We start from the raw sequence: 14,213 nt of genomic DNA, 5'->3' as shown, positions 1-14,213 counted from the left end.
GAGCTCGGCTCCTGCTGTGTGGGTTGGCTCTGGGGCTGGCTGCCCCCATCCTCTCTGCCCGGAGCTGTTTATCCCATTTGCTGCCGGCCCCCCTCTCCTCTTCGGACTCCCTTCCCAGGCACGACAGCTCCTCATAGAAACCGAGCAGAAATATGCTGAAACAATTATGGGCTGATTTTAAACAGAAGTCTGGATTGGGTGGGATGCAGGGTCCCACGAGGAGACCCATTTCCACGTGAGCTTTTGCCGGCGGCCCAGAGATCAAGCCTTGACACGTAAAAGGGACAAAACCTCCACCGACCTTGCTCATTGTGAAACACCCTTCTTTTTTCTCTCTCGGTGGTTCCTCAGTGGGCCGCCAATTGACTTTCTTTGATTTCTCCTTCTGCATATGGTAGTTGGAGGTGGATGGAGGTTCTCTCTCTCTCTGGTGAACGGAGCAGAGCCCTTGCTGAAGAAGTTTGGTGCCACTGAGCGTCCATGGTCCTGCGTCTTCTCTCCCTGCATCAGCCTCCGTGTCCAAAAATTAGCATGCCTTGTGCAGAGAAGGCCCCGTCTTCCCCCTTGGTGGCAGCCTTCTGGGTCCCTGTGCCAAAACTGGGGACAGCAAAGTCCTGCTGGAAGCGAGGAGAATCTGCTGTTGACCCCAGGATGCCACCGAGGTGTCTTTCCGACTGATTGACACACAGGCCCATCAAGCTCACTTCTTTGGTTTCCAGTGAGATGCGGGGCTTCCGGGATTTGCTGGAAGAGTTAGGTAAACTGTACAGAAAATGCAGACATGAGAGCTTTAATAAGGTGGTGACAGGGGGCAGTCGGGACTGCAGGGCAAATAGCATCATCAATAGGAGATCCTTAGGCTCGCCCTATAGTTTAGAGACTTGTATTTCTATCAATGACCCAGAGACATTAAGTTACTCTAAGACCCGGTCATTTGTAAGATGGTCCAACTTTCAAGGGGGGATATCCCCAGCAGGAACACTGAAATGTGGGAGGAAATATATGTATGCCTTGGATTCCGGGAAGCCGGCTTTGTTCAGAAATGTCTCTGTGGCTCATTGGCTGGGTTCGTTCTGTGTTAAGAAGGCAGGAAGGTACGCAGAAGTAGCCCCAACCCTCAGGACCTTGCTAGGAGCTGAGTTCCATCTTCAACGCCAAAACACCTAGAACAAAATCTAAGCTAATCTGGGGATAAATGACTCTAAGATGTATTCTGTTGGTGACTTGCCTGCCTTGGGCTCTTCAGCATCCCCCAGACAACCATCCTCTCTGGCTCATGTGTGTGTTTCCCTGTTTTGTTTTTGTTCCCCATCCCCACCGAGCTCTCCCTTTGCGATTCACTAACAGACTCTCACTGCTGGGCCAGTCCTTCTTAGCAACCATTGCCCATTTTCTAGCTTCTGTTTGAGCCGAGTTGTCACAAGCAGGACTGGAGGCCAGAGAGGGGATAATGGCTCATTAGGGCCTCCCCTAAGAACATAGAAGATTAGAGGGGCACCTGGGTGGCTCGGTTGGTTAAGTGTCTGACTCTTGATTCCTGCTCAGGTCATGATCTCTGGGGCCCGTGATAAAGCCCGCGTCAGGCTCTGTGCTGAGTGTGGAGCCTGTTCAAGATACTCTGTCTGCCTCTCCCCTTCTCCCCACACCCCTACTTGATTCTCTTTCTCTCTCTCTCAAAAAAAAAAAAAAAAAAAAAAAACATAAAAGATTATGCATTGCCTTAATATTTGGGAAGAATCAGTGAAGTATCTTTTTCTATCAGATTGGTTCATTATATTTTCCGGCCAATGGAGGTAAAGTGTCTTGGGGAAGGGGTGCCTTGTCCTCATTTTGTGCTAAGGACCTAGTGGCAGCCTCTCCTGGTCCAGGTTCATGGATCTTGGTTGGCTGAGATGCTGTGTGAGTCCCGGAGGTCCTCACTCCCTTCCCTGCCCTGTGCTTGGGTCAGCGGAGGCCACATCTCACCACAGAGCTGTGTCCCGCTGTCACACATGGTGAGGGCAGGAACACAAAGTCCAGAGCAGCCCACTCCCCTGGCTCTCTTCCTGCTGGCCAGCCCTGCCTGCTATCCAGACTGTGGTCAGCCCCTTGTGTTCCAGACTCATTTGTGGCTTACCTCTGTTTTTCTCAGAATCGCGCCCCATCAGCTCTCAGGGAAGCTGTGGCTGAGCCCGCCTGCTGACTGATCTCTCTCCTCCCGGAAGCTTTTGAGTAACAGGTGCAATGACATCCTCACCTGAAAACAACTAGCTTTGAGCTTGCTCTTGGTATTGGAAATCTATTGTTTATGGATACTGACGTAGGTGGGAAAATTATATACAAGATACTCATTGGGCAGGATCTCTGATTGCTTTCTGTTCACCTCCCGGAGCATGGCACAATTTTGGATAGGTGAGTTTGCTCAGTACTAGAGCTATAGAAGACCAACCCGTAGGGTAATGCATTTTATTTTATTTAAGATTTTATTTATTTGAGAGAAAGATAGAATGTGTGTGCACAAGCCAGGGGGAGGGGCAAAGGGAGAGAGAGAGAGAAGCAGATCCCCCTGCACAGGGACCCAGATGTGGGGCTCGATCCCAGGACCCTGGGATCATGACCTGAGCCACAGGCAGATGCTTCACGGACTGAGCTGCCCAGGATCCTCCAGGGTAATGCATTTGAGAAGAAATAACAGAGGGAACCTCACTATTTCAAGGAAACCTGCAATGCTCCAACTCTTCCAAATTCAGGCTCGGGAAGGAAGCTTTGAGTTTGAGTACAAGAAAGAAATGCCTGTCAGAGGCAGCTGATTTACTCACGCTTCTCTTAAGACTCTCAAGAGGGGCAGAGCCGGCAGTGCAATGGGCCATCACTGGGATGACTGAGTTTCAAATTGGGGGCACGAATGGAGAACTCTCAGTCCAACCCCCATGCAGGGCCTAATGGGGGAAACGATGGGCGCATTTTTGCTTTGCGAGGCCCGCCTGAGGGTAATTCTGTGGCCGATGGTTGTACTTTTCAGAATCCACGAAAAGAGATCTGAGCAATAAGTTGTCAGGGAGTCCTTCTTGGACCGAGTATCTTTCTCTTCTGGAGCACACCAACCACGTTCTACTTTCTGGGAGTCTTTTTAACTCTTCCAAGACATGAGGGGACCCATCTGACCTTCACCGAAAGCTTCATATAAGAGTTTCTATGAAACCAGATTGATGGGTACCTGATAGGTAGGGCGGTAGGTATGTCTCCCTTAAAGAGCCCGACACCGGTGTGCGAGGAGCAGACTGGGACTGCCCCACTGTTCATGGATTTCATTTTTGATTCTTTAATGAGAGCTTCTCATAAAATGAAGCAACATAGAAAACAATAACTATTTTGAGACTTTTTGCTTATGGCATTTCATACTTAAACAGAATTGGCAGTTTTTGAAATAAAAGTTTAGAGAGATATTTTCTGTACAAATGAGCAAAGCCCAACCTTTACCGGAGGAGACCATGTGTCCTCTCCAAATGACAGGACCAAAAATGACCGCCACTTTCATAGTACCCCCAATGTGCTGGGACCCACTAGGTGCTTTCCTTCATTTTGTCTGTTTGTTTATAAGAACATGGAAAGCCAGCTTTAGCCCCTGTGGATTCCCTTGCCCCAGATCCCCGAGCCAGGGAGCACACTTGAGAGAGTCCTCTGTGTCCTCTGCTCTTCCTGCTGCCCTGCACCGTATCGCCACACTCAGCCTGTTCTCATTGTTGGGGACACCAGGGCTCAGGGACAGAGGGGCTGGAGCAGTGCAGACAGCTGAGATATTTTAAAACAGGTCCCCGTTCTGAACAATGCCAGGTGCTTGTGGGCTCATTCCCTTGTTGCACAGGACATCTGAGAAAATACTGCAAGTATCTTCTAAGTGTCCTTATTTATTCCAGCGGTCCTTAGGAGATTTTTTCTTCCCAGTACCCAAGGAGGTTGGGGACACAAGCTCCTGGCAGCAGGGAATCTCTCCCCCAGGTGGGGCCCTACCCCTTAGCGGGTATTAACAGAGGAGATGATGCCTGGTGAAGAATCACTAACTTACTTCAAGTGAATAAACTTTAAACATTTAGAGAGTGTTCCCCCCTCAAAAAACCCAAGAGTATAAAGGAGGCAAACAGTGAAAAGGAAGTCTCTCCCTCCAATCCCAGCTCCTAGTCCTGCACTGCCCTCGAGGTCCCAAGGTGTCCAGCACCTTCTGGGTCCTTCCGGGGTTGTCCTGAGTATATCAGCACTTAGCAGTGGAAGCAGACCTGATACACGGTCTCGAATTTTGCTTCGTTCACCTGTTAACACATCTCCGAGAGTACTCCACATCTGCCCAAGAGCATTTGCCCTATTCTGTTCTCTTGCTGAGGAGCGTGGGAGCCCTAGGATCTCATAGTCACCCATTGACAGGCAGCAGGTGCCTTCTAGACTCTTGGTAGGACAGTGAGGCAACAAGCAACATGTTGTATACATTTTCGATCCACTGCTTTATGAGATGTCTGCACCCTGACCTCGTAACTTACCTCCTACCCCTGTACTTGCCATAGTACAAACCCTCCGTCAGTGTTTCTGCGTTCATAATGATGGGTAACATTCATTAAGAGCTTACTGTGTGTCAGGTGCTGTGCTAAACACCTTACACAGATCATTGTTTCATATTGCCTCAATTTTAATTGATATAATGTTATTCTGTGAAAATTACATAAATTGTATAAATGTGTTACTACTTATATGAACATCTTATGAAAATAGACATAATAATAAATAAGTAATATTTAATGTGATTACCTCAGTTTTATAGATGGGGCCGGATAACTTAGAAGTGGTAGAGGTAGGATTTGAACCCAGGTACTCTGGCCCCACAGTCGGTGTGCTGACCCACCCACTCTCTTGCCTAGTGTTGAGAAAGTCATCTGAGTTTCTAAGGGCACTGGCGAGCACAGTCTTTAGACCGGATGCATGAGAATGGTGTATACAGTGGAGCTCCTCAGTGAGCTGGGGGAGATCCTATCCAGTACATGATCACGTGACGAATGCTGCCCAAGCCCATGAACGTTGCCCCCCACTCCTGCTGCCACGGCTCAGGCCTTCTGGAGGAGTGCTACAGCCCATGTCCCATCTCCAGACGAGCAAGGTGTGCCAAAGTCAGTACCCTTGAGGTGCACTCATCAGATGTTTTGAGCACAACTCTTGTTTTATTTTTAGTAGAAGCAAAAGTATTTTCTGGAAGCAGCAAGAAGCAACAAGGAGAAGCACGTGGGACTTTGTCTGCTCCCCCAGTGGAACAGAAGCTGGTTAAAGAGTTCCTTCCCGATGGGTATAGCTCTCCAAGCAACAGCTGTCAGTCTAGCAACTTCTCTGAGCCCTCAGAGAGTCAACAGCAAAGCTTCCTGAAGTCCGGAATCCCTTTATCTGGGTTTCTTTGCCCCTTACAAGATTTATGCACATCTCCACAGGAAGACAGTGATGTTCAGATAGAAAGAGAGATCCCCACAGGTAAGGAGCGAGGGAGGTAGGGTGGAGGTGATTCCTCCTTGGTATTCATAAGGAAAATGGTCTGATGTCTTCCTGAGGCCTGGTTCACACAATCTTACCTCATAAAGCTGTCCCTTCTGGACTGCGTGAGTCATGAGCAAGCAGAACCTGCAGCATTCCGTGGTGGGTGAGTCTTCCCTCCCAAGCAGGGAGAAAACACCCCTGTGTGGGTCAGGGATCCTAGCTCTGCTGTGCACCAGCTCAATATCTACCAAGGCCAAAAGGAAGGCCACTCCCAGGCATATGGCAGGCTCCCAGACCTAACTGAGGAAGGTTTGAGATGCTGGTGTGGCTGCTCTGAGGTCCACCAGGCTGCCCGTGGTCTTCTGTGCCTGACTAGCAAGGATCATGGCTGAGAGCTGCAGGCCCCACAGTGTCCTCCAGGCAGGTCCCAGTCTGAGCCTCACACCGAGGAAGGAACCAAGAACTCCAACCCAGCTATCCCTTCTCTAAGGCCAAGCCCCAACCCCTACTAATACTGCAGTGAGCACCGATATATAAAAGACTATAGACGTAGAATAGAAAAGAGATCTGTGGTGCCCAGTTTTCAGGGAGAAAATTTAGATTTCCTGTCACTGTAAAGACTTTCCCAAACAGCTACAGATGAGGACAGAAAGAAATGCACCAGGTTATAGATCTTTGGGATACAAAGGTTAAAATGGCTATGGTAGTTGATAAGACTAATTTCACTCGGAAGCCAAGTCAATCTTTAGCTCTTCATCCGTTAGTACATTAAAGAAGCATTTATTAAACACCTACTACAGACATACCTACTGTGTGTCAGTGACCATGCTCGGTGCTCCCTGCCCACCAATGCTGGAGACAGCAAAGTCATACCTGTGTCTGTGGAAAGCTGTTAGGAAGCCACAGGTAGCCACAGGGGTCCCAAGGAGGGGCCGGACAGAAATGCCCTCGAGGAAATGATTCTGAGCATGGACTTGAAAGCTGACTAGGAGCTTATAAAATCTGACCTGAGAGCATGGAAGACTGAGGGAAAGCCGTGCACAAAGCAAAGAGTTGATAGAAAGGGTACGATTGATTTGCGATCCAGGGGGGCCAAAGTCCTAGGAGGCTGGAGGGGGCTTAATGAGAGTCTGAGGTCATGTGGCCAAGTTGGAAAATCCTTAAAACTCACTCAGGGTTGGACTAAAGGCGGGGCCAAGCCCTTGAGGGGCAGACAGCTAGATTTGCTCTGAAGGAGACTCTGTCCTGGACGATGGGGGGTGGGGTGGGACAGAAGGGAGAGGGTAAGGCGGTAGGCCGAGGCCTTGCCAAGGAGCACAGACTGGAGGAGAGGCCACAGTGGTGAGACTTTGAAGACACAAGGGAGCACTGATGTGAGCACTGATGGACACGGGCATGCCTACACCGCCCTTGGGTTGCGGGCTCTGGTGGTGGAGTGCAGGAAGGAAAGGATGCGAGGCACCGTGGCATCCCTGTGGTTGAGGTAAAGCAGAGGAAAGTCCACGGCAGGAAAGGGGGACAGCGTGGTCTGAGGTGTGTAGTTACCTCTGGCTGCGGAGGACTTGCGGGGTGGATATCTGGACCGGCCGCTTAGGCTGGAAGCAGGAATGGGGGGCAACAGGGAGACCCTCCAGAAAGAACAAGAGCAAATGCCTGTGGGAAGGAAAGAGAACGATTTGGGAGCCTCCATGTCGTATGTTGTTGGGCCCGAGTGCAAGGCGATAGCTGGAAACGGAACTGCCGCGAACAAGCTGCGGGACCACCGGGCTGCCTGCGGGACCTGAGGGTCTCAGGGGATGGAGTGGACTCGTGTCAGAGCGAGGACCGCTGGCTCAGGCCAGAGGGGCTCCATGCACGGACAGCGGGTGCTCTAGCAGGGGCTTCATGTAAGAGATTCAGGGGACCACAGAGATGCAACCCACGGCCCCACAGGCCTCCTGAGGGCCCCTCTCCACTCCTGACAGAGCCCGCTCCTGGCAGGCTCCTGGGCTGCCCCCATGGAGAGATGCATGGTGACTATGACGTGGTCCAGCCCTCAGAGGAGCCACAGGCTTGTGGTGTCAAAACATCCTGTTATGACCCTCCCGTGTAACCAGTGCTGCTGGGTGTGTGACGCGTGTTCTGTCGCGCGGACACACGGCGGGCGGAATGGAGCCTGCTTTGGGAAGGGGGCACTGCCTAACGATTGGGGCTCAACCTGTAGGTCGGAGGACCCTGGGTCCAGGAATCAAAGGGGCTTTGTGGCAAGAGGAGGACATATGGGTGAGTAGTAAGATGCTGTTGAGTTTCAGGGCTGGGGGTGGGGGAGGCGGTGTTGGGGGATGGTGCGGAGGGGGGCAGGGGAGCTCACCTAGGGAGAGTGGGCTGGCCCAGATGGAAGGGACAGTGTGTTCCTGGCAGAGCAGCTGCTCACTAAGGGGTCAGTGAATCTGTGTTAATCCATCCTTCCATACACCAGAGGCTGCCCTGCCCAAAGTGCTGTTGACTCCATGCGCTCCCTGACCTTTTCCACAAGGGAAGGTCAAAATGGCATTGGCAAGTGGCCAGATCCAGCATCGAGAGAGAAAGTGAGAGAGAGAGAGAGAGGGAGATCATTCCAATTATACACATAAAGCAGGGGTGACCACTGGCAAACGAAGGGAAGAGATAAATAACGGAGCACCGTCCTTCGGTCTTACATCATCAGTGTAGCAAACGTAAGATAAATTAACACGTGGCCCCAAACAACTGAGCTGTAATAATTGTACAGGGCACACGTAATAGGAAGCCCGGAGTAGAAAAGTTTCTTTTCATTGTGAACAAAGGCATTTTGAACCCTAGAAGCCGAGGGAATACGTCCGTGGTGTAAGTAGCCGGTTGCCAAGTCCGGCGGCCCACGGACATTCCTCCCCGTGACCAGGGCAGCTGGGGGGAGGGGGACGGTCTGTTGAGGCAGGATCTCATCAGCTTAACGAGGCCCATTAATAAGCCACGGGGGTTTCTATTTTCCAAATCGTCTTCTGTGTCTCATGGTGCTGAGGAGCCAGGGGAAAACCTTGCTGCCCCTGTAAATGGAATTCTAAATCTTCTCCCCAGGGGACTACAAGTGCTGTGACTTGGTTGTAAAAATAAAGGAATGCAGGAAGAGCGAGGAGCCCGAGCCAGCAGCCCCCAAGCCAGCACCCCCCAAACCAGTGCCCCCAGAGCCGGCGCCCCCTGAGCCACCAGAGACCCCTGACCCGTCCGAAGACTGTTCCGAGAGTCCACGAACACCTGCAGGCTCCTTGACCTTGCAGGTAAGGCCCTCTGCACCCTGGCCGGACCCCCACGGAGGGGGCGCCTCTCCGGGCAAGTCCACGTGGGCGTTGTCTCACTCTCACCTCTGAGACTGGAGGCTTAACTCCCTCCGTAATGGCTGTGAGACTCTGGGCAGGTCCCCTGACCTTTCTGGGCCTCTGTTTGACAGTGCGAGTGACGGAGAAATGATGTCTCCTCCGGCTGGGTTAGAATGAGGATCCCGTAGTAACAATGATCATAGCAGGGACAGCATTTCTCAAGAAGTGACAGGTGACACTGGGCAGGTCACCTCATAGGCATCAGAGCCTTCCGCCCGCACCGCCCCCCAATGGGCCACTGGTCCCTATGATCCCCTCTTCATGCAAGGATATTAAGCTTTGGAAAGATTAAGGAGGTTGCCCTCAATCACATGGCCATGAGATCAAGGATATGAAACCTTTCACTTGGTGTCTGTTCCTGGTTGTAGAAGGAATATGTGCACATTTCTTAAAGTTCAGAATTATAGAGGTATATAAACAAGAAGAGCAGACAACCTCGAGAAAGCTCCCACCAGCAGGATGTTGTATACTCAGGTGTACCGTCCAGGAAAGTCCCTGCAGGTGTGGACATGGTGCCATTGGTCGGTCCCTGCATCCCGGCGGTCCTCAGTCAGTCCCTGGTAAGAGACTCTTGATGGCCCCAGGGCAGCCACACTGGGCCAGTAGGCTGTTCCCAGGGGCTCTCTGTGCAGCCCTAGCGTGTCTGGGACCAAGGGATGGTGCTGTGGAGACCAGGTGGCCGAGAAGACTTCTTTCCTGGTGCAGCTGCTGAGGCCACTTCCATGATGCAGGTGGAGTCTGCGCTGCCCTCCCCACGGGAACTCTGAGCTCCCAATGGGCTGGGCAAGGAGTGAGGCTGAGGAACAGGTCTGCCATGGTGGCGTAACCAGAGGCCTTGCTAAGCACCTACTATGTGCAGGGCTCAGGGCAGTGGAGGGAGGGATACAGAGTGGATGGGCCGTGGTCCACACCGTCCAGGAGCTCACAGCCCAGCATGGCTGTCAGTGTACATGAATCCCTTGTACAACGTGGTCTGTGAGGTACCACGAGGCTCAGGCTGAATGGGAAGGCCAGACAGAGCTCACTGGGAGAGCTGGGATTCTCACTGACGGGTGTGACTAGGGTCTTAGGCCAGGCAGTGGAATAACCCAAACAGAAGTTTTCAAGGAATGGCGACTTAAGACCACAAAAGGCAGTGTGGAGAAAACATGGGCATCGCTCAGATCCACCAAGCCACTATAAGCCTTGGGTTTTGCATCTGTCAAATGGGGAGAAGTATATATGTTGTTCAGAATCTATGTGGGGATTTCCAGAGATGAATCCACGTAAGGCACGTAGCCCAGGGTCTGACACGGAGTGGAATGCCTCCGTGGTGGTTTCTCTTTGTCAGTGGACCAGAGTATGTGGCTTAGTGCAGGGGTTGGGGCATGTATATTGAGGGACGTGGCCGACATGGAGGTCTGGCCATGGAGTCCTCCCCTATAAAGCTTGGAGAACCAGTTTGCATAGGCAAAGCTACTTGGCCAGCTTTTTCTCCCTGGGAATAGACACTCCTATTAGCCAGGATGACAGTTTCTCCTGAATAGGCATGAATTTCATGCTGGGTGGGTGATCCGTGTCCGCGTGAGGCTTCCAGCCCCCAGCAGAAGCAAGTGACTCATGATGCCTTCATTCCCTCCCCACCCCATTCTCTGGAATTTGGAGCTCAGGGCACTCAGAGTTCAGGCTGTTGGAAACCGAATGGATGGACAGGGAGGAAGGGATGGGTAGAAGTTTGCCACCTCGCTGTCAGCGGCTAGGCAGTCATTGGGGCAAGCTGGGACCGCCAGCAGGATCTACCATCATCAACACATCTGTCACAGTCTCCACAGGAGGCAGGGGCAGAAAATCTTGGGGTGCGGATGCACTGTGGCCGGTCGTCCTTAAAGCTTGTGCTTTTGGTCAGCTTCTTGACCAAATCAGAGAGATGCATTACTTGCCTGCATCACTTCTATTAAAAAATAAAATATTTTCTTGCTGCCGTCAGGAAGCGCTGGAAGTCCGGAAACCCCAGTTCATTTCTCGTTCCCAAGAACGGCTGAAGAAGCTGGAACACATGGTACAGCAGAGAAAAGCCCAGCGGAAGGAGAACCTGGGGCAGAAGCAGAGTCTCTTTCCTGTCCGCGCCAACAAGAAGCAGTTCACCGTTCCCCACCCTCTTAGTGGTAAGCCACAGCGGGCTGGGGAGGGCAGGTGAGACTGGGTGGGAGGTGTCTGAGGGGCTGGGACCTTCACCCCCAGCAGTGGTACAGATGATACCCCTGACATGCGGCAGACTCGGGTCACACCGCGCATCCAGATCTCAGTATCCCAAAGCCCGCCTCAGAAGCCCGCCATTGTGGGAGCTTACCGAGGGCACTGAATTCTCCAGAACTAGCTTGGGACACAAATTTACCACCGTAGCTGGGAAAGAAGCCATACAAGTGTAGCAGCCAGGGTAGCAAGTTCAAATTCTTGGCTCCTGACAGACATTTGCAAGAGATCCCCTTTGCCCTTTATAGATTGCAAAAACAGATCTCAGGGTGAGAGGTTGACTCCAGCTTGTCTGTATCAACATTCGTCATCTTGAAACCCCTTTCCTGCTGCGAGCTCAGAGTGTGGATGGTCTGCTCTCCCAACTCCGCAGAGCCAGGGTTGGGCTGACCCCGAGAGGGGCCGCGCACATGTGCTCATTCGACAGGGAGTACTGAGGAATCTTCTCGGGGCCAGGCACCGTGCCAGGAGCTGGGGATAGCTCCGTGAGCCAGACTGGCCTTGGTCCTTTCTTCATGGAGCTTATAAACAGACTATTAAAGCAGGAAGAATAACAAGAGGAGATGAGAGCAAAAATGGGGACATCGGAGCACATACAGACGGCCTGCCAACCCAAATCTGAAAATCTGGAGGCCTGGGGGAACCTACCTTTTATTCCTTTGGATAGAGGAACAGGATCTTTCTTCCTAGGAAAATGTTCTCGCCCCCAGGAGGTGAAATCATAGGTATAAATCAGAATAAAAGTCCTCCAGGGAAATAACCATATTCAATAAAATGCAGCTTAGCAAACATTACAGACATTATAGGGGAGCCTGGGTGATAGAGGACAAAGGGTGTTGTTCCAGAATTCTGCTCACTTCCTCAGCCCATGGGCAGGCTGTCTCCTTCACCCACCCGTGGTGCTGCAGGTCAGAAGACCTCGGGCAAGGAGCCTTCTTCTCGTGGTGCAGGATTGGGCAGGACACTTGCTGCTCCCTCCCAGTGACATTTTCCAGTACGCTTTAAAAGATTTTTTTTAAAAAAGGAAATCAACAAAATGAACACGCAAAGACTTTTCCTCTTTGAAAATGCATCTCACCAGCGTCTGGAGCTGCATGGCAGATCCAGGCTCGAGTTGGGGTGTGTCCTCCTGGGGACTAAAGTCTCTTGCTCAACAACGCGCGGTCGGGGCGGTCGGGTTCAGGTGCAGACTTTTCAAGTCACCACGAGGAACCATCGGCCACACGTGGGAGCCCCCTGGGCACGTGGACATCTGCGCTTGTCCCGGGAAGGACTACAAGGGTGCTTATGATGTGTGGGCCCCTGGGCCTTGACATTTTTGAGGATCCTACCTGTTAATAAATGGTTAACACACGTGCTGTCAACAAACCAAACAATGCCTCGCGGAGCTCCACGGCTCCACAGATGAAAAATCGCATCTGATTAGCTTCCTTTTTAGTCGGATCCCTTTGTGTGGGAAGAAATGGGGACCCAGAGACACTCAGGAACATCTTCTGTGCGGGGCCGTTCCTCAGCGGCAGGTGCTGGGCTCTCCATCCCCCAGGCCAGCTGCCTTCCAGCTGTGCCCACGGTGGGTGCCGGGTACTCCAGGATTTCCACCGTCGCCAATATTAGAGAGATGCCTGGCGGTCCTCCCTAGGGCTGCTTTAGCAAGTGACCACAGGCTGGGAGGCTAAAATAATGGAAATTTATTCTCTCAGAGTCCAAAGGCCAAATATCCAAACTGAATATATCTAAATGGTTGTTTTTTTTTCTGGAGGCTTGAAGGGAGAATTCGTGCTCTGGCTGCATTCTCGCTTCTGGTGGTTCCTGATGGCTTCTGGCAGCTTCTGGTGGTTTCTAGCAAGCCGTGGTGTTCCTTGGCTTCCAGATGCATCACTGCATTCTCTGTCTCCCCTTGTCTGCGTGACTTTGTGTTCAAATTTCCTCATCTTCGAAGGATACCAGTCATGAGATCAGGGTCCAGCCTTATCCAGTGTGAACCATTCTAACTCACACATATCTGCAAAGACCCTGCTTCCCAGTGAGCTCACCATCACAGGTTGGGTTGGGAGGTAAGGACTTGAACTTGTCTTTTTGGGGAGAAGTATTTCTACCCACTACATTGTCCAACCATGGCATTTCCCCCTAAACAGATCTTACAAGTTCACATTCAGTGACATCTTTTAATGAAGTTGACTTTAAGTGGACATCTTCATCTATAACAAAGTGTGATCAGACCTAGTCAGTACTTTTCAATAACCGAGGTACCTTTGTAGCTCCCCAATTCTGAGGTAGCCCCAGCAGCTAGGGTGCTGAGGGCAGGACTCTGTGGCCACTCTGCCCGTCCCTGCGGTATTTATGTGTTGATGAGAGCTTTATGCTTCTGTTTGTTTGTGTAGGTCAGTTAAATCAGACAACGTCTGGAGCCCGAGCCTTGTGTGAGCTGGGGCAAGGGAGAAGGGAGTGTTTAGGGCCCCATTAAACAAGTCTACAGTACACATCTTGTCTTCAGCCTGTCTGCTGGCAAGATGATAAAAGCGAAATGCAGATGTTTTTCTTACATGCTAAATTAGTTAATAAATCATATGTGTGAATGAGCTCTGGCCACAGCGTCAAGACATCGGTCAGGAGGAAGATGGGGCTGCTTTCCGAGCACGGCTAGCTGCCTCCCATCATTGGGGTCTGCCCAGCAGTCTCGTCTTCGGCTCAGGTGGGCGCTCTGGTGGCCAACAAATGCCTCATGGGTCGGGGACTGCTGGGACAGCAGGCACCCGACCTTCAGGGATGAGGACAGCGAGGGCCATGGGGCCAACTCAGCTTCCTATTGACTCATGAATTCTGAGCGGTTTTCAAGGCTCAGGGCAGGGACACGTGTGTACGTGTGTGCATGTGTGAGTTCACTGGGCTCCCTCTTTGTAGATGGGCATTTGCTCGAACAACTGAGACTTCAGAGAGGCTAGGAAGTAGCCTGATGAAGTTTCTGTCTACCCCACCTGCGCCACCTGCCTTTATGGTCTTGACGCCTGTAGTTTGAATCCCCAAAGTCTTACACAGGGTGCCTCTCTTTCCTTGCCCGGAGCCACCTGGGCCAACCTTGCATGCCCATGGCAGTGACTTGGGAGCCTTCTCATCCATCAC

At 51.7% G+C, this 14,213-nt stretch overlaps 1 protein-coding gene across 3 annotated transcripts in view; it reads left to right on the top strand.

The window, feature by feature from the left end:
• Nucleotides 1-14,213, top strand: part of C14H10orf90 (chromosome 14 C10orf90 homolog) — a 203,866-nt gene that overhangs the window by 176,324 nt on the left and 13,329 nt on the right. For 2 of the 3 annotated variants that reach the window (XM_047703464.1, XM_047703462.1), the window contains 3 exons: nucleotides 5,194-5,484; nucleotides 8,563-8,762; nucleotides 10,828-11,005. In XM_047703464.1, the coding sequence (XP_047559420.1) occupies nucleotides 5,194-5,484; nucleotides 8,563-8,762; nucleotides 10,828-11,005 (669 nt within the window). The remainder of the gene's footprint in view (nucleotides 1-5,193; nucleotides 5,485-8,562; nucleotides 8,763-10,827; nucleotides 11,006-14,213) is intronic. The other variant, XM_047703465.1, reaches the window with a different exon arrangement.

This window comes from Lutra lutra, chromosome 14, assembly GCF_902655055.1.
Source record: "Lutra lutra chromosome 14, mLutLut1.2, whole genome shotgun sequence".
Classification (NCBI taxonomy): Eukaryota; Metazoa; Chordata; class Mammalia; order Carnivora; family Mustelidae; genus Lutra; species Lutra lutra.
Note: the sequence above shows the minus strand (reverse complement) of the source record. Positions and strands in the feature narration are given on the sequence as shown.